Here is a 19508-nt window from a genome sequence, read left to right on the forward strand (position 1 = left end):
GGCTGTTGCAAAGAGAAGATTATAAATTTGGACAGTAGTGGACTGAACTTAATTCACTGGAAGAAAAGGAAGAGAGAGAGAGACCTAAATACTACAAGAGGGATAAACTAACGAAGGAATGAATAGAAGTAGAGCATATAAATTGAGGTTTGAGCATGTAAACACCTCAGAGGTGCAAGGTTTCTGTGGCAAGAGAGGGTAAAAAGTTTTATTTGTGCTCATGTTTTCCCACATCAGACACAACTCCAGGCTGTGTTTTTGATTCATGACGGTGCTTGTAGATGGATCAGACCGTAAGAGCCACAGTTGAACCCATGCCATGTCAGAGAAAATACCACTGTACATGTGCTCTCCTGTTTCCATGGATTACCTCCTGTGGAATCCTGAATGCTGAGTGTGTACAAACATGACCAAAACTGATGTCCTGCAGCTTTCACTGCACCTTTTCATGACACACTGACAGACAGAAGTCAGTGTAATTTCATCATCTGTCTGCCTAGAGAGCCACGTATTAGATAACTGCCTGTCAGACTTAAGATATTACTCTGATTAAATGATTAAGTCTTAACGCAGTGCTTGAAATGTCGACATTTCAGCTTCATCCTGTCACTTCAGCTCATCCGCCGTCTGTATTTATTTATATTCTCTCCACTCACACAGGTAAACACAGGTTTCTGTATATTTCGCTTTATTTTTTTGGATAGTGACAGTAGAGACAGAAAGGAAAGGCAGGGGAGAGAGAGGAACTGCCATGCAATATAAGGCCTGGGCCGGATTCGAAACCGGGCCACTGCCGTAAGTACTCAGCCTTGATATGTGGTACCAGGTGAGCTACCAGGGCGGCCCATAGCCTTAAACAGAGGGCCTTGAATGTTCTGCATTTTTAAAAATCAGAATACAGCCCTCAAAATAAATCTATATGCCCCACTGCTTTGATCCTATTATCTTTCAAATCAGTGTAGGACTGCACCTAATAATAATTTTCTTTATCTATTAATCTACTGATTATATTCTTGATTCATTTTTTTTTTACTTTTTTTACTGTAAAATGTAAGAAAATAGTGAAATATGCCCCAGGTGACATCTTCAAAGCCTGTTTTGCTCAACATTAAAAAATATTCTATTTACTATGTGAACTAAATATGAACTGAAATATATATTTTGGCAAATATTTGCTGTCGATTATTGATTACATTCTGGTTTGTTTCACTGGAACCAGTGTTGTTGTTTTAGTTTTTTTTTTTGCAAAAATGGTCTCAAAACTACTACAAGAAGTTTTTAACTGATTATGAAACAGTCCCAGTTTAAAACTGATGCCTCTATATGACCTACATAAACAAACAAGACCATCAGCGAGAAGACTATTTCTATATAGTGATTAATGCCTGCCACCGGGTCAGGTTTCAGACTTCTCTGTAAACCAACAAAACGAGGCGGTAGAAACCCCTTTTGTCCACAAGGGCCGCCAGAATGGATTCATTTGGATGAATCTCAGTCTGTCATTGTAGTTATTTTCTTTTCACATCCTTTTCGGCCTGACTCTTTAAAACGATATGTTCTGTAAATGGAGTTAATCATAATCAATAGTATTTCAGGATACAATATCACAGACACACAATGGGTCAGCTACTATTCTGCTGTATGACTTTTTACTAATGCTGCATGAAAGACAAGTATTAGATGAGTGATGGAAGATTTACCTTTAGCAAAAACACATCAGCTGTGTTCTGACAGAAGTTGCATGTAGGTCACACCACTCAGGATCTGATTTTGTACCACTTATATGTGGTTCCACACTGATTGGAAAACACGAGCGCTGAGTCACATATGACTAGACACAAATCAGAACTAGGACACAGTCAGGGGACATGAACAGGTTCCTCTATTAACTGGCCTCCCATGTCCTCCCGCAGCAACAACGGCGTGAGCGCGAGATGAGGAGGCAGCAGGAGCGCGAGCAGCGCCGACGCGAGCAGGAGGAGAAGAGGCGCGTTGAGGAGATGGAGCGACGCCGCAAAGAGGAGGAAGAGCGCAGGAGGGCCGAGGAGGAAAAGAGGAGGGCTGACCGAGAACAGGTACGGGCCAGAATCCAACATATGTTTAAGTAAAGTGATGGTTTTTGATTTGTCTACCTTTAAAGGAAACCATTTCAATATATTCAATATAAGTTTTTTAAAGTCATAATTAGGTTATTTTATTATTGTATTTATTTTATTGCCCTAATTTACCTACTTTTTAACAACTTCCCCTCTAAAAAACTGTGGTAGTTTTAGAAATTCATCTTTAGAAATCTAAATTTGCCTACCAATCTTTTAGAGTTCAGGAATGACATTTTCCACCATGAAGTTTAAAGCTTGATTTTTATTTGGCTTTGGCTCATAAAGTGGTTGAATTTGTGTTCATTCTCGTAATCACAAGAGCATGAAACACTAGAGGGGCTGCTTATTGTTTGTGTGTTCCACTACAGTTTGCAGACCTACCTCATAATTAAGATGTGGAAATGGAAATATATAGAATTGTCTGAGACTGAACTAATGGGGGCGGACTGGGCTGCGTTTGATTGACAGGAGTACATCCGTCGTCAGTTGGAGGAGGAGCAGAGGCACCTGGAGATCCTGCAGCAGCAGCTGCTCCATGAACAGGCCATGCTGCTGGTGAGTGTTTGGCTGCCCTGTCTGAACCTGGGACATCACATTTACATTTAAGTTCATTTACCATATAATAATATAGATCATTAATATTCTTATATATAAATTAGAATAGTATAGTATTGTCCCCTGTCACGTATTCTCCCTCCCACCCTCGTTCATTTTGTGTCTTCAGATTGATCTTCTCTCTCCCCCCCGTGCCTCTCTAAATCTACAATATTTTCTGAATCTTATTTCCATCAGTTTCTGTGTCATAAGTGGTTATTTTTTAATGTTTCCACAACTCCCAGGTTGTTAAATTTCATAATGAAGGTACTTATTATTCATCCGTTACACAAACTTTCCTGATTGAGTTTTCTTTCCGAACCAAAGTGAATCAGGTTTTTGGGACTAACTTATGACTTTTGTAGAGCCGAGGGGAGCCATTAACAGTTGAGGTCCAAACGTAATAAATATTCTAAGGTTTGTGCTGAGGAAAGTCGAGATGTTTACAGGGCCCTTAGTGATGGTGATGTCGTCACCAGGAAACTAGTCATCCAACAGGAAGAGGGTTTCCCCTGTTTTTATTCCAGATGTTCCAGGTCTCGGGCAGGAGAGGATTTAGGTTTTTTGAGGGGTTTGTATGACTTGGTGTTTTTCATTTTTAAAGTCTTAAAGTCCTCTGGGGGTTACAGAGGATACTCAAATAATGAAAGGATATGACCACTCACATCCCCACTTCCAGGCCTCGTATCACTCTACCCAGTCACCACTTATACATTTTACTTTGAAAGAAACAAGTTTGCTTTTCATCATGATTGGCTTTCACACATGGATTAAAGTAGTCAAACACTTAACAAGAACAGTCTTTTATATATATATATAAAATATTACTGTTTTAATAGTTCAGTGGTTTAATTACTTTTGATCAAAGCTTCACTCTCTTATGCAGTGGGTCATGCCGCTTCCCAGCATTGGATGCTTGTAATCACATTGACCAACAGAAGGTTACACCCTCCTACAACCGCACAAACACTTCCTGGCTGCACCTGATTGGACAAATGCGTTCTGCTCCCAGGTTTTAAACCAGACCAACATGCAGGGTTCCCAAACGTCCAAAAAGACTTGGAACTAGTTTTCCAGTCATTGCAACACCCGGAAATGGATTAAAATGACCAAATATACTGGAGGTAATCAATATTGCCTTAAAGCTGTAGTCAATGGAACTTTTTCCCATTGAGTGTAATGGAGCCTTTCCAGCCAACACATCTCACTCTGTCTGACCTGACGCGAACCTTATGTAGTATCATTGGTTACACCTGTCTTTACCCTACTATATCATGGCAAAATGGCTGCTGTGAAAAAGTCCTGGAAAATGATTTCCTAAAAAGAGAGGGAACCCTGACATGGTGGCTCGTTTGGTTACTTTCTTTTGTATATTGAAAATCCTTCAGCGAAATGTGTTTCTGAAAATATTTGAGGCGAGAAATATGCCGTGCAGATAGACGAAGGTTCGCTTAAAAGTTCTTCGGGATATTCCAGAGTTGGCAGGTCACGCTGCCGGATGCCCCTGAAGTAGCCTGGACCGTGGAAAAGACAGATCCTGTAGACCTGTACCATAACTTCTCAACTCAAATCTGATTTCAAGCTTGGTATGTTAATGGACCAATAAGTTCACATTATGAGTGGAATCAGCTGCATTATGAGTAAGTGAATAAGTGTATTGGAATTTAACACCTGAACACAAAAGAATTATAAACATTAAAAAAAAAAAATTCTCCCCCTTCTGAGGCTACCTCCCCCACTAATCATTTTCATACAGTCCCTTTGCTGCAGTTTTGCCTGGCATATCACCATTACAAGGTCATGATGAGGCTTTCCGTTGTGTGCTGACCACATCAGAGCTTTGGAAAATGAGCTGTAATATGGGGACAGTGTTACTCCTAATACTTTACAGCAAGAAGAACATTTTCACTTATTATGCATTACACGTATTGCATTCTCATGAAGATCAGGTGGACTTAAATTACCCGTAGGTATGAATGTTTGGGAACCCCTGAAAGAATTAAAGTTGCTGAGGTGTCCTCTGAATAGGCCCCTAGAGAATAAACTATTAATAAAACACAGTGTTGTGGAAACGGTACAACTTGCCCTAGGTTTTTTTTTTTTTTGGTTGAACTTGACCCTTCCTGCACTCAGGAGTATAAATGGCGGGAGCTTGAGGAGCAGCGCCAAGCCCAGAAGCTCCAGAGGCAGCTGCAGCAGGAGCAGGCCTACCTGCTGTCCCTTCAGCAAAACCAGAACTTGGACAGTAGTAAAACAGCCCAGCAACAGAGCACCAAACCCCAACAGAACCTCGAACAGGACAGGATAAAGCCCCCGCAGAACCCTGAACCAGATACGACAAAACCACCACAGAGCACTGACTTTGAAAAGACAAGATCCAGTCAAAATCACAGTCTGGAGAAAACTACAGAACCCAAGCTACCTGTCGCTGACCTCCAAGGCCCCACCCCCGACTCTGAGCCTATGAGAGAGGTGATCCCTTGCAGCTCGTTGCCGTCGCACTGACTGCTGTAGAATGCTTCCTCTGCTTGTGTGTACTCACTCCCACTGCTTTGGGTGTTCGGTGTGTACATGGTGAAGGCTAGCTACTGGTGTGGGATGTGTGAACGCTTTGTAGATGAGCTAAGTGACTAGAATGTATTCATGTCTCTTTCTAAACTTATAAGTCTAATAATTAGAGTGGTCCATGACGCAAATACACTGCAGTGATAGCGGACTAACAGAAGGCTTCCCTGATCTCACAGAACAGATATGAGGTAGCTGTTTCTGCTCAAGTGAAGTTGAAATGTAGAGCCCTTTAAAAACCTAAAAGGTCTACTATTTTTTCAGCTCAAAGGCCAGAAATATTGACAAAGCCTCCGATCTGATCTCTTCCCAAACTGATCTTTCCTGGGATTCCTTTCGAAAACACTAGCCCACATCATTTAAGAGTTTTTTTCCTCATGGTTGAATCACTTTGGGTGAAGAGTTTGCTGTGAAATGCCCCCCATGAACAGGTTCTCCTCCTCATTGAGGGTACTACTGCTCCTCTAATTGGCCGCGCTGTTGTCTATACCACCATATTAATGAAGTTACTGTAATAATGAGCTGCCTCATTAGTCCTCAGTGTGACTCCCTGTCTCTCTCTTTTTGGGATCCTGCTGTTGCCATTTATCACCTGGTGGGGGAGCGAAAGGAGAGAGACACAAACCAGTTCCTGACTGACCAAATGCTGTTTGCATGTAGTTTTTGCTGAAGCACTGTGCACTAAATACAGTCTGGTGACGCAGGAACTGCCTGGAAATTCAAATGTCTTTTAGATTTTTGAAGTTGAACTGATGTAAAAAAAAAAACACTGTGGCAGCCATGTTGGAGGATAAACTTTTCACAGTTTGACCATCATTTCTGTAATGATAGAGTAATCATCAAGTTCAATGCAAAACATTAGATGGGGAAGACACACAGTCAGATGAGTCTTTTGGAAGAGAAAACAAAAGTGAACAGTAATATTATTACCCCCACCTGCCGGCTGTAACTGTCCCACACAGTTCATAGAATGACTTCCTGGTTCAACGTGGACCTACCATACTCACCATAAAAGATTATTACAGATTTAACTCCACAGAAAGTGGTTTGGATAATGTGGTTAAAATGTTTGTTTACAGTCTGCTCAGGTTGCTCCGTCTGACTTTGTTGTAGCCCTGTTGCTGCGTTTTCAGATCTCAGCAGAGAACTTTCTGATTACAACGTTATTATTACTGATATTATATTCATGGATTCTGCAGCTTACCACTTTAGTTTGTCAGTGCCCTAAAACTGATGCACACCAACAAGAATGAACTCTTCTAGTGATGCGGGATGACTTCCATTTAGATGCTGCTCATTTGTAGAGTAGCTGAGCGAAAGTTAGGTTTAGGAGCAGCAATTTTCAGATTAAGATTGGATTATCTTGTTTTGCCTACAATTAACTTTGACATTTCAGACTAAAAAACACACAGTTGTTACTGTGAATCAGTGTCCTGGACCTCGGTGTGTGTCCTAACCTTTCTGTTTCCACCGTGAATGATTTTCACTCCACATGAAAAATGCATGACACTCTTTGCTGGTCGTGGTGCTGCTGTCCTACTAGCAGGGATATGGGAATATTGTGGCAACAATAACACAGCTGACCTTGAGGAAGTGTTTTGTTGTTCCTGCTGGTGTGCCTGTATCAGCAGATGACTTTCTGATGTGCTTGTACCTCTGCTAGTACAAAACGTCTCTGCTCTGCAGGGGGAAACTAACAAACCATCTAATGGCTTCTGTCCACTTACTCTCCTGTTTATGGTCTCACACGCTGACCTGTACTCTCAAACCCCTGCTAATGCTGCTGTGTCTGTGTGTGTGTGTGTGTGTGTGTGTGTCCTACTTAGGCTGATGAGCGGTACCGGAAGAACATCCAGGGTTCTCCTCAGTCAGCTCAGACCAAATCACAGCAGCCTCCGGTGCCACCACGCTCCGAGTCTTCCTACCCCAATGGGAGCTCAGCATCCGAGGTGCCCGCCATGCACCGGCCTGTGGAACCACAGGTAATAACCATATCTTCAGACCCATCAACATTCTCTTGAACTATGCCTTGGTCTTCCACAGCTGTTGTACACAGGTAGCATTTTGAGCTGGCGTTCCAGGGTTTAGTTGTGTTGTAGCTTACCGAGCAGATGGAGGCACTGAGGCTGGCAGTAATGTAAATCTGATTGAGCACATTCTCAACTTGAAAACCAATATGCTCCCATCGGGTCCTGGTCTGTTTGTTCAATCATTTCCACAAGAGAGAGCATAGATTGTGTGACTCCGTGGGAGAACTGACTACTCAAACCAAAAAGTAAACATACATGGAGTCATATGACAATGCTTGTATGTCACATGACGCCTGCCTTCCTGTTCATACTTCCTCCAACAAACAGCTGTCTTTCTGTTTTCTTAACAGTCCTTGCCACAGTGTTGGAACCCCAATGATGTTTTTATTACAAACTTGAGACTTCTTGTTGTGGCTTCAAATTAAAAGCTTTCCACTGGCAGATTGTATTGTGAAGCGGCTACAGGAAATGCTTACGTTACTACTGAGGTTAAAGACGGACCAGTTTAAAATTTTGTGAGAGAAGACTGGTATAAGACGATACAGATAGTGCACTAAAGAAACCACAAGATATTTACATTTGAGAGGCTGAAATCAGAGAATTTGGACATAAACATTTTTTTTTACTCTAAACAATTAATAGATTATGAAAACAGTTGGCAAATAATTTAATAGTGGAAAGCTAATCAGTTAATTGAATAATTGTATATTTGGTACCTGGTACTTGGTTTGTTTCTTTTGATGACTTGGCGTTTTCTTTACAGAGACAATGATGGTAAAGCTCTCTTTAAACTGAAGTTCAGCTGGCCAGGCTGCACACACTGTGGCGATCAGCTTAATCAACCCACAAATATTTTCCTTTTGGTTGTAAACTTGCCATTTTCCTATGTAATGGGACAAATTTGATTTTGTTTCGAGGATGCTGGCAACCTTACACTGCCACAGTGCGGAGGCTCATTTCCAGGCAGGACTGACCTTGCTAACAGTGAATGGAGCTCATTCACTTTGCAGCATTCATGTCAAATGTATTGAAAACCTTGTATCTCCAAAATGCCAGTTTATTGGAAATCCTCGTTTGTAGCTTCACCTATATGTGGCAGTATCTCCCATCATCTAGATGTTGCCTGTGTTATTTTACTTTTTCTTCTCATAATCTCTCTTTAAGGTTCTCTCTTTTAGGTGACTTCAATATCCTTGCTCTATGGTGTGAAAGGCTTACTAGGATTTTTGAAAATATGTGAGATGTGTTCCCTAGAGTTGCTGATTTTCTGTGATTTCTTCCTTCCTGGATTGTGTCTGCAGCTCAACTCTTTCAGGCTGTTTCATCCAGATAATGGATCCAACTATCTGCTGTTGTTGAACTTCTCTTGACTCTTTTTAACATCTGGGTTGTCATCAGTTCTGTTTCCATTCGCTCATTTGTGTAAATTGTGAAACTGCATTAAATCTCCAAGCTAATGACAGAATGCTCATTTTCAGAGCTTTTTATGACACAACACAAAGCCAGTGGCTGTCTGTGAAAGTCTTTCTTTTCATCTAAAAGAACTCTCCCTTTTTACTAAACTTTTTGTGGCAATGAAAATGAAATGATCACAACCCTGATTATACACCTTCTCCCATGATTAACTCTTTGATTGACAGGTTGTCCTCCCACTTGTCAGAGCAAACAAAAGTATTTTTCAAATGTGTTCTTACCACAGAGTCACTTTTTTTTGTATGCCTATGTGTGTCTGTGTGAACATGAGAGTGATTGTTTGGTGGTATGCTGGGGGGTTTGTATGTCTCTGCTCCACATACTGTACCTCCTCGTTGTGTGCTGGTGATTAAAAACATCCATAATTCATGGGCACCCAGATTTGCAGCAGGGTGACTCAGACAGTATTAGTCATCTTCCCAGCGAAGGATTCAACCCACTAAGCATGAATAATCACAGTTCATTGAAGTCAATCTGTTTTGAGTATGTCACACAGATTAAATTATACAAAAACGATGCTGTAAGTTAGAAAAATGGGGGTGGGGGGTGATGATGTAATTCACTGGTGCGTTTTATCATTTACCATTATGTGTATTGATCAGTTTTGTCTCATTATCTATAAGTCATCAGACGGAGTTGTGGCGTTGTGTTTTAACATTGTTACACGCACATACTTCACTGTGTACTGACTCAAACTTGGATGGGTTCATTCTGAGGTCTTCTGATTACAGCTAATTACATAATGCAAATGAAAACTGCAGTCTGAACTACTACAAGTGACAAAAGCTGCAATCGATCATATTCCCTTTTAAAACTCAATATGAAACCTGATCTGATCTCATGGTGCTGGACCCCATGGTTTCCAGCCCATAAATTAAGCTGTGTTTTAAACAAGGCATCTGATATGAGCTTCAACTACTGTGGTTGACATCTGGTTATGTTGAAACAACTACAACTACTTGGTTAAGTGTAGGGGGAAGACCATGGTCATGGTTAAGTTGAAAGAAACCCAGACTGGATGTGGGCCATAGCTTTCTTGCCCCAACCATGATGTGTGCACGCTGTATGAGCTGTATGTGGTTGTGCCTACATGTATGTTTGCATGCCAGCCTGTGTTCATGCCCTGTTTAATATAGTTCATCTTCATGCTTTCTACTGGTGGTGAAGCTGAATCCTCCTGTGGGGGAGAGACTCCAGGTTGTCTCACCCTAAACGTTAATGACATGCTACATAATGTGCAGTCTCACTTTGTCTTAAAGGAAACACCGGAGATTAAATTTAAAACAGAACATATACCGAAACGCTTCACTTTAAAAGTTTAAACTCAAAATAAATATTTGACCTACTAGAGTACAGATTGCCTGGAACATCTTCGTCTTAAATCACTTCATCTGAGTTCAAGATCTTAAAGGACAAGTGTGTAACATTTAGGAGCATCTATTGGCAGAAATTTACTATAATATTAATAGGTATGTTTTCATGTATCATCAGCTGAAAATAAGAATCATTGTGTTTGTTACCTTAGAATAAGCCGGTTTTATCCACAGAATGAGCATGGTTCTCTTCGGTTTCTACCGTAGCCCAAAACGGACAAACCAAACACTGGCTATAGATAGAGTTGTGAATTTCATGGCCACTGGTCTTCTACATGCTTGGAAGAATGAGCTGTATTGAAATGGTTGCAATCTGCAACTTTACCACTAGAAGCCTCTGAATCCTATACACTGGTCCTTTAAATTGTCCTGAAGTTACATGTCATGTTTCATATTGTAGATTAGGTGAAATTAAAAGTATTTCAGCACTTTTGTAAAGATAAATTTGTCATCTTCTCCTTTATGATATTGAAAAAAAATCTTTAAGTCATAAATGTAAGTGTATGATACTTTGAGCCTTTTTGTTATTCTTGATTTACCACATAGTGTTAGTATTTGATTGACATTTTTATCAACATCCAACAAGTTGGATAAAAAGATGAACATAACAGTGTTATATAATGGCAGTATAACCAGATCATTTCGTACAGACAATTAACAATAATTCTAAATTGGGCAAGATTAAAATAACTGAGTCAAAGAGTCTGACCCATACTTGTCTCAGGATCCATTCAGCTTCATCTCTCCATTCACTGCCGGTGCTTTTTGGTCTTTTTTTTTCTCTTTTCCTCCCTGTGTCACCCATCAAAAGTATGACATGATACTTTTAGTTGCACAGGCTGCACCTTTTCCTCCCAAATTAGTAAAATGCCTACTTCCCTTCTGGCCTCCTTTTGCTACCCAGAAAGGTGCAGCCTGTGTGACAGATAAAACGTGTATGTACTTTTAATTTCCGAATGTTCCTTCTCTCCTCCGAGTGCGCTCAAAAGACTTGGGTTCTTTAGGGGCTCTGGTACAATTTGGAGCTTTATTTTTTCAACTATGTGCCACTGAGGCAAAAGGGTCCTCAGCCTGAACTGAATGTCGTCAGATTAACGAGAAAGAAAGAGATTAAATGCATGTCATGTTCCTTCTTAAGAGCTCTGTAATAAATCACTTAATTTCTTAATTTCCATCCATGCCAACCGCAGGGCTGACATTTACAAATTACCAGCAAAACAGTTTATATACAGGCATATAGGAATAGGGATAGGATTTAAATGCGAGGACCAAGGTAATGCCTTGTTATGCCACATTTGTGCACAGTTGGTTGTTTTAAAAAAGGCACCATCATTTATAAATAAATAAATAAATACAAAATTCTATTTCTGTATTTACAATAGCAAAATAAGTTTTAAAATCCATCACTGATACAGCCTGTGGGAAGACAGAAAACCTCTTCTTCCTTGATATTAACCATTAACCATCCCTGCTGGAACCACTCCTTTTTGCACACCAGCTGTCAAATACCTGCTCTATTTGAAAAGTGTCCTGTGATGACTTCTGTTATGAATTGGCGCTATACAAATAAAACTCAATTGAACTGAATTGAAAATTTAAATATCACGTAAGCATTATGGCTGTTTCCAGTGCTGTCTTGTCTGAATGAAACCATAATAAAGACCTAATTTTTAATGACTAAAGCCAGTAATGCTATGTGTTCCATGTTTGAAAAGGGCTAATAGTGTTCCTAAAGCTTTTACACAGAGGTTCCTCAAGGTTCAGTTTTAGGCTCCTGTATGGCTCCAATCTGACAAACCCCTAAAGATACTCTGAATCCCCTGTCCTTGTTTGAGTGCACTGCATGCAGACTGACCCATCCTCCCCCAATGTGTTCTGTTTTTGTTGTCTGTAAGGTCCGTTCCCATCTGGCTGCTTTAAAGAGCAGTGGCAGCGTGGCCTCATCAAATTCCTCTGCTGCCACCCCGCCCCTTGTGTCTCGGTCGCACTCCTTCACTGAGCCGATCGCCCCTAGCTTTGAAAATCTTCACCTTCGCAACAGCCAGGAACCCCACCAACACCTTCACCCTCCATCTTCATCTCCATCCTCCTCATCATCAACGCCTGCACGCACTGAACCAAAACCCCACCCCCAGGTTAGACCCTCGCCCCATGAACCGGCTCGTTCAGAGGAAGTACCGCCCAGGGTAAGGCCAGGAATAAAGACTCCTGTTGAAGTCTGGCAGGAATAGTTTGATACTTGACACTATTTTCAAACGGGACAACCGTCCTAAATCCCAAGAGATCAATCTGTCATTATCCAGAACTGTTAAATTCATTACTTTAATAGCTTCCCAGCCTCAGCCTGATTCTTTATGCTATCAATAATTAATTCTTTATTGGATTTTCTTTTCTTTTGGTGCAGAAAAAAAACTTGTAAGGGTATTTATAGATGATTTAATTAAATCCACATTAAATTAAAGGCACACTATGCAAGATTTGTACCTTAATATAACAACTTCGAAGTAATTTCGTTGGTAAACGAACTCCTAGTATAGGAAATCATCCCGATAGCAAAGCAGGAGAGGGACGCCGTTGGCAGAACCAGCAATGCAAGTCTGAAAGGTGGCGTCACATACATCAGCGCCATAAGAAGCAGCCTCAATGGAAGACACTAGCAGGCATTCACTCAGACGTTACCTGGTCAGTAGACATCTTCAGAGTCTATCTTTGCCTGTTCGATGTCCGACGCTTCCATCCTACTGAACGTGTACCGGTATACAGGGGGGAGGGGATCAGGCCGTGAGTGCAGAGACGTAGAGCCGTATATAGAGACGGCTCTGGTGAGTGGTATTTACGACAGTTAACGTTAAATACAAGTACTCCGCAGCGACTCTAGGGGTAGCTGTTTGACAAAACCAGAAAACTGCATAGTATGCCTTTAACATAAAAGTTTGTAAAAAAAAAAAAAAAAAAAGCAGGTTGGTTGGCAGCTTTAAATCACTTCTCTCCACAACAACAAGCTTCAGTGTCTATCCAAGGCTTCCAGAGGAAATCAGATATTGTTCTAAGTCTATACCCCCGAAACACATTATATCACGTGAAGGAGGAAGCTCACGTCATGTGTGATGTGAATCAGTGCTGACATAAAGAGAGGTAGCTTGCTGTTATGTGAGCCACAACAATCAGTCTGTGACCTCTGTATAACCCTAGCCTTTGATATGGTGATAATGCTAAACACTAGGACAAGTTGAGACAGTGTGTCTCATGTTGTTTATTCTTGCCTTACCATACTAATTTAGCCTTTTACTGTACAACCACAAGAGGACATAAAAATAGCTGCAGAAAGAGAGAAAAATAAGCAAAGGAGTTCTTTACAGAAGTTTTTCCCACCTGAATGTATACCCTGTTAGACGCTATGTCTAAGTATAGGAAAGACAGAAAAGTTATGTGGTACTACCCACAAATGTGATTAGTTAGAATCCCAAAACGTAATTGAAAAGATCTAAATGCAGTCCATAGAGTGTTGCCCACCAGAAAAAGAAACCTTCTGTTATAAATAGAACTGCTGCCAAGCTGAACCACCACCCTGTCAAGACTTAATTGTACAGTACATAGAGTTTGAATACGACGTAAACGTCTCCACAAGCATCAGGTAAACAATGGTAAAAATCACAAGAGTCATTTCAGTCTTGAAATAGAGAAGCATGTTACTAAGAAAAGACTGACCATTCATTAACATCAGTCCATAGCCTTTCCATTTTGTCCCTAACTTGAACTTCTAAACAAAGCTAAATAATGGCTGTTCAGTGTTACTCTAAATGATATTGGCTGCTGTGACTAGGAGTTCTGCTCTGCACTGCTGTGTTGTGCTTTGGATGCTACCAAATGTTCTGAAATGGCTTTCCTGAATTTACATGTGAATTAGGAAGGTTTGACCATGTGTGTGACCAGTGACTACTGGTGTGATAGTTCTATTTTACAGTGGTGCTCCGGGCACGGTAGGGGGAGATGAGGGGTTTAGTTGGTGGAGGACTTGTCCAGAACATGTGTTCTGTGGTGCACGAGTGGAATGAAAAAATGTATGTAATTTAGAGAAGTGCTGCATTCTCTTGGTTTGCAGATTCAGGTATTTACATTTTGATAAGACACAGTGTCATTTCAGCCATATCAGACATTCACAGCTCATGTTGCTGTTTGACTAGTATAAATGAGTGTTTCTGTGTCTAATATAGATTGTTTTAGAAATTAGTTGGATGGTGCCAACCAGGGTTGTTCTGATGCTACTGCAAACCCTTTACAAAGGATTTGCAGTATGTTTGTGTATTTTATGTACTCGCTGTATTATCAATCACAATCATGCACACAGAGTGTGTATGTGTGAGCTGGTCAATGTTTTTATCACAAAAGGTTCCTGTCAGGACTACATCAAGGTCCCCGGTGTTGTCAAGGCGAGACTCGCCTCATCACCATGGCAACGCCTCACACAGCAGCCATGCTGTGCCACGCAACGCTGCCAGGTAAACTGACATAACCCCTCTGATGTCTGATTCTGTGATTATTTGAAAATTAAAGTGGTGTGTGTGTGTGTGTGTGTGTGTGTGTGTGTGTGTGTGTGTGTGTGTGTGTGTGTGTGTGTGTGTGTGTGTGTGTGTGTGTGTGTGTGTGTGTGTGTGTGTGTGTGTGTGTGTGTGTGTGTATTTAAAAATTGAATCGTTATGAGTATAAAATGTATAAATAAATAATACCTATTATAAAAATACAATAAAAATATGCATGGTTTGGCATATTGTTCATCTTGGTAATATAAAAACCGTAGGAGATGCAAAACAAACGGTTCTGTAAATAATGTAAAAAAAAATAAAATAAAAATAATGGGCCCAGAATAGTGCCCTGTGGGACTCCGCTGGTTATATCAATAAGGAGAATATATCTGAGCAGCTATACCATTTTATAGGAGCTGAATCAGTCTAGGACTCTTGACACAAATTAAATCTTAAGGAACTAAAACGCCACAATGTCAATTTGTTGAAGAAAGTCATTTGCAGCCTCTAGGAGAGGAGTCTGAGTGCTGTGAAACTGTGAAACCAGCTGCTGTTTTTAACTATGTAATTAAAAAGACATGAAAAACAATGGCCTTCTCAACGACTGTGGCAAAAAACCCCACTTGCCTTGTTTGGAGATGAATCTCACACAAACACACAGGATTGTGTCTGTACAGTCAGTGCACTCAGTGTCTTCACTGTTTGTGCTGCTATAGTCATTGTCTATGGAGTTGTGTGGGAGGGTTTATGTAATAGTGCTAGCTGTCTAACCTTGTGATACTTCTTTACTTGTGTGTGAATGTGTGTTTGTTCACACACAGTTTTCAATTTCCAAATCACAAGCCTTCTCATGAGATTCTGTTATCTCTCTCCCTTCCTCCATCCCTGCGGTGCAGTTTAATTTTTTCATCTCTAGAACAACATACACTCTGTTCTTACTGTACTATTACTTATTTAGCATATTTGTACTTGTCTTCTTGAACGTCTTCATGTTAAACAGGAAAATTCTGTTATTAGTTTACCGTTTAATACTGAAACACATTCTGAGCCGCTAGAAGTAAATTTGAATTTAATTTTAAGATATTGAAAATCAGCCCAAAATATTACCTATTAGCGTATTGAATATAAAAATACAAGTTTCTATGTTTGAATAAAAAAACATCAACCACAGTGTGCAGTAGCTCTGGTGCAACAGCACTTCTGTAACCCTACCAGTTAAAAGCAAGTGTCTCTACAATGACCTCATTTCTAACTTTCTTGACCCCGGTGTCTGTTGGCTCTACAGTGCAGCGGAGCCTCGGCTGCTGTGGGAGCGAGTGGAGAAACTGGTTCCCAAACCAACCAGTAACAGTGGCAGCGGAGGCTCCAGTTCCTCCAGCAGCTCCAGTAACTCCAGTTCTCAGCCCGGTTCTCACTGCGGCTCTGGAGAGAGGTTCAGGGCCCGCTGTGAGTCCACACACGCTTAACAAATCAGCATTTACGAACATGACGGAGGTGGACAATATAACTGAAACACCTTAAAATAGCTGTTCTGAAGCATTAGCATTTAGTGAAGGAGCTATACAAACACATACACATTTGGATTTGCTTTTTTTTTTGCCAACATCACTTTTTAGAATAAACTGACCTTTTCACCTCCACCTCCTTCAGCCTCTTCCAAATCGGAGGGTTCACCCCTCCAACGGCCAGAGAATGCTGGGAAAAAACCAGAGGAGAGGAGGGACTTGGTCAGGCCAAACAGACCAGCGGTGAGAGTTGACTCAAAGCTGACTAGCCAGTACTGTAGCTCGCTAGCTGGGATGGATCTAGATCTAGAACTGTGTGTGTGTGTGTGTGTATAGTCATAATCACATGCTGGGTTTGTCTGAAAGCTGGAGTGAGCACGATGATTTGGCGTGGCCTAATAGGAGATTTTCTTTTATGCGTGTGTTTGAATAATACTGAACTGCCTCCTGCAGCTTGTGTCATGTGATCTGGTTGTGAAATGGTGATGTCTTTGGATTGAGCTCACTGGCTGAAGGTTTTCTGCACTTATCGCTTGCTTTCTCTCTACTGGTCTTTCTGCCTGAGTGGTGGCCATCTTAACTCATACCTTCTCTAACCTCAATAAAAAAAAAAAATACATAATTTAATTCAAAATTTTCATCTTTGCAGCACTAATGATTGTCTCATTATTAGAATTAATCCACTAACCTAACCTGCAGTAGATTGAAGAGCATCAGCTGAACGACATCTCTTTCCTCGCTTCATCTTTTGGCTTTGCTGCTCTCACGTTGGCTTCTCATTGTCTGGCGTACTTCTATAACCACTCTTTTTCTCTAGCAGCTTTCTCTTTCCTGCCTTTTCCAAAGGAATATTAACTGAAAATCTCATGTGACATCTTAGCTAATGACTCAGATGAAGAATGGACAAACTTCCAAGACAGGGAGAAAAAATAGAGGTGCTCAGTGAGACCAAAATGACCTCTGACCCGGGTTTTACCTTTCACCTCCTGACCTTTAGGACCTGACGGCTCTGGCCAAAGAGCTGCGTGCAGTGGATGACGTTCGCCCCCAAAATAAGGTGACAGATTATTCATCCTCCAGTGAAGATTCAGACACCACTGATGAAGATGACGATGAGGAGGTAGACCAGGAGGCCGGCGAAGAGTCGACCTCTGGGCCGGAGGACTCCAGAGCTGTGTATGTAAACATCTGATCTCATACACACTTTGCATTGACAATATAACATGGACCAGTCAGTAACAGGTCAGAGTCCTCGTAAACAGAACTGCATGTTGGTGAAGGAGGGAATACAGAGATCGTCTTTTTCCTCATGTTCTACCAGCGTGAAACATAATGTGTTTGTGTTGAATAGCTCCTCTCCCCTCCCACAGTTCGTCCAGGCTGAGTAATGGAGAGACGGAGTCAGTGAAAACCATGATTGTTCACGATGAAGGCGAGAGCGATGCAGGCTCGACGCCCTGCAAAGACAGCACACTGATCGTCAGACAGGTACTGGCTGAAGAGAAAAAACAACAAAACTCAGACAAACAAACCAATCATTTACCACATACTTTGAGTTCTGTTGTGTATTTTGTTCATTCATACCCCAAGTGTTTTTTTCCATTTTGTTTGTATGTTGTGTTGCTCACCTTCTGTTCTTGTATACTTTGTGGTGGGTGGAGCAGCTCATTGTTACAGAAGCTTAGTGTATGTTGGTTATAAAACCACATAGCCTTTAATAACACGTAAAGATCATTATCTAATTCAGTAAAAAGGATTTAATTTATTATCAAACATTTATTCAGGTTTTGTCAGTAATCCATTTAGGACATCTAGATTATTTCATCAGTTGATACATTAACAGTTATCACATGTATTTAGTACCTATAAACACCACAAGATGATTTGACATATTAGTTTAGCATATAATTGACTACTAATGAGAGTTTTCTTTCCGCCTGTAGAGCAGCCACTGTAGTTTGCCCTTTGCTCTAGCTAGCACCTTCCCTTCCCCTGAACTCATCAGGAACACATCTAGACCCAAAGTCGTGTACCCCTCTTTCTACTTCCAGAGTGCAGGTGACAACAGAAAGCGTCCGAGCCCCGGCCCGGGCCAAGCCCAGACCCCCGGCCTGCTTGCAGGCTTCGCCCCAAGTCCCGGCTCGGGCCCGGGCCTCGGCCTCCTCACCCCCAGCCCCCACCATCATCATCACCACCACCACCAACATCACCCCACACAGCACTCCGAAAGGAACGGCTTTGCCGGCCGCATCCACCACCTCCCAGACCTGATCCAACAGAGCCACCATTCCTCCCCCTCCTCCTCCACATCCAACTCCCCTTCCTCCTCCAGCCTTGCCAGCCCCTCCTCCATGTCCCCCCAGAGTGCCCTGGACAAGCTCAGCATCCTCACAGAGGTATGTCCCTCCCACCCCAGCCCGAACACGGACATCCGCTTAGGGGTGCCGTTTCTGATGTAAATCTGGAACAGGAGGAAGCAAAGAGAGGTCAAAATCATCATGGCCTGCCATAATTGGAAACACAGAGTAGAAACCAGTTCAGCTCAATACCCAAAGGGGATGTATGTTTGAAGTTGGCTACATTATAGTTATGTGAGTTCACAGCAATCCAAGCAGTAGCAGCCAAAATACCAAAAAAACATAAAAAATAATATTATGAAAAAACATGTTAAATTCTGCTCATATTGCTGTTTCCAACTTCTGACCGGCCATGATAATAATGTCTTCTCCTAAATAAATTTTTATGTCCTGGATTAGAGAGTGCCCTCTGCTGGTCACCATTGGCACTGGCGAGCCCTCTCTAGCTCTACTGACATACGCTTCCTGCAGACAGATGCTGGTTTTGGTGGAGGGCTGCATTTTTGGCATCATTTGTAAATACGACTGGAAGACAAAGCACTTTTTTTTCTCAAGTTTATTGCACATATTTTGAAGTACTTTGGTTTAAAATACTAAAAGACATAAAGTTTACTTTAGGGGAAGGATTTACAGCTCTCACTAGCTTCAGTGAGTTCTGGATTTATGATCAAAACAGACCGGTTAGCTCTGGTTGAGATTCAGCGTCCTCTGAGACTAGTTGTGGTTTTACAAGCGTTCCCCCAAACATCTAAACTCATTTTATTCCTTGACATTGCCTATTTTCAGCAAACGAGTCATATTCTCAGATTCCCCAGACAATAGATCATAGCAAACAGTGTAACGGCAAGTATGTTTCCCATGGAAATACTTTTTTTAAACCACATTTTTGTTCCCCCTTTTTGTCAACAGCACTCCATATGTTTTACCCACCACCATTGTTTTTGCCTTTTTCCTCAGTATTTATCATTTTACTCTCGGATTGAATGCCC

The 19508-nt window shown here is 41.3% G+C and overlaps 1 protein-coding gene across 8 annotated transcripts in view; it reads left to right on the top strand.

Moving 5' to 3' along the window:
• Positions 1-19508, top strand: part of map4k4 (mitogen-activated protein kinase kinase kinase kinase 4) — a 110829-nt gene that overhangs the window by 76514 nt on the left and 14807 nt on the right. Inside the window, exons 13-23 of one of the 8 annotated variants that reach the window (XM_051402690.1) lie at positions 1914-2075; positions 2568-2654; positions 4827-5165; positions 7085-7240; positions 12030-12320; positions 14524-14633; positions 15943-16103; positions 16308-16405; positions 17160-17338; positions 17533-17650; positions 18214-18558. In XM_051402690.1, the coding sequence (XP_051258650.1) occupies positions 1914-2075; positions 2568-2654; positions 4827-5165; positions 7085-7240; positions 12030-12320; positions 14524-14633; positions 15943-16103; positions 16308-16405; positions 17160-17338; positions 17533-17650; positions 18214-18558 (2046 nt within the window). The remainder of the gene's footprint in view (positions 1-1913; positions 2076-2567; positions 2655-4826; positions 5166-7084; positions 7241-12029; positions 12321-14523; positions 14634-15942; positions 16104-16307; positions 16406-17159; positions 17339-17532; positions 17651-18213; positions 18559-19508) is intronic. The other 7 variants (XM_051402691.1, XM_051402694.1, XM_051402692.1 and 4 more) reach the window with 7 other exon arrangements.

The sequence above is a fragment of the Dicentrarchus labrax genome, unplaced genomic scaffold, assembly GCF_905237075.1.
Source record: "Dicentrarchus labrax unplaced genomic scaffold, dlabrax2021, whole genome shotgun sequence".
Lineage (NCBI taxonomy): Eukaryota > Metazoa > Chordata > Actinopteri > Moronidae > Dicentrarchus > Dicentrarchus labrax.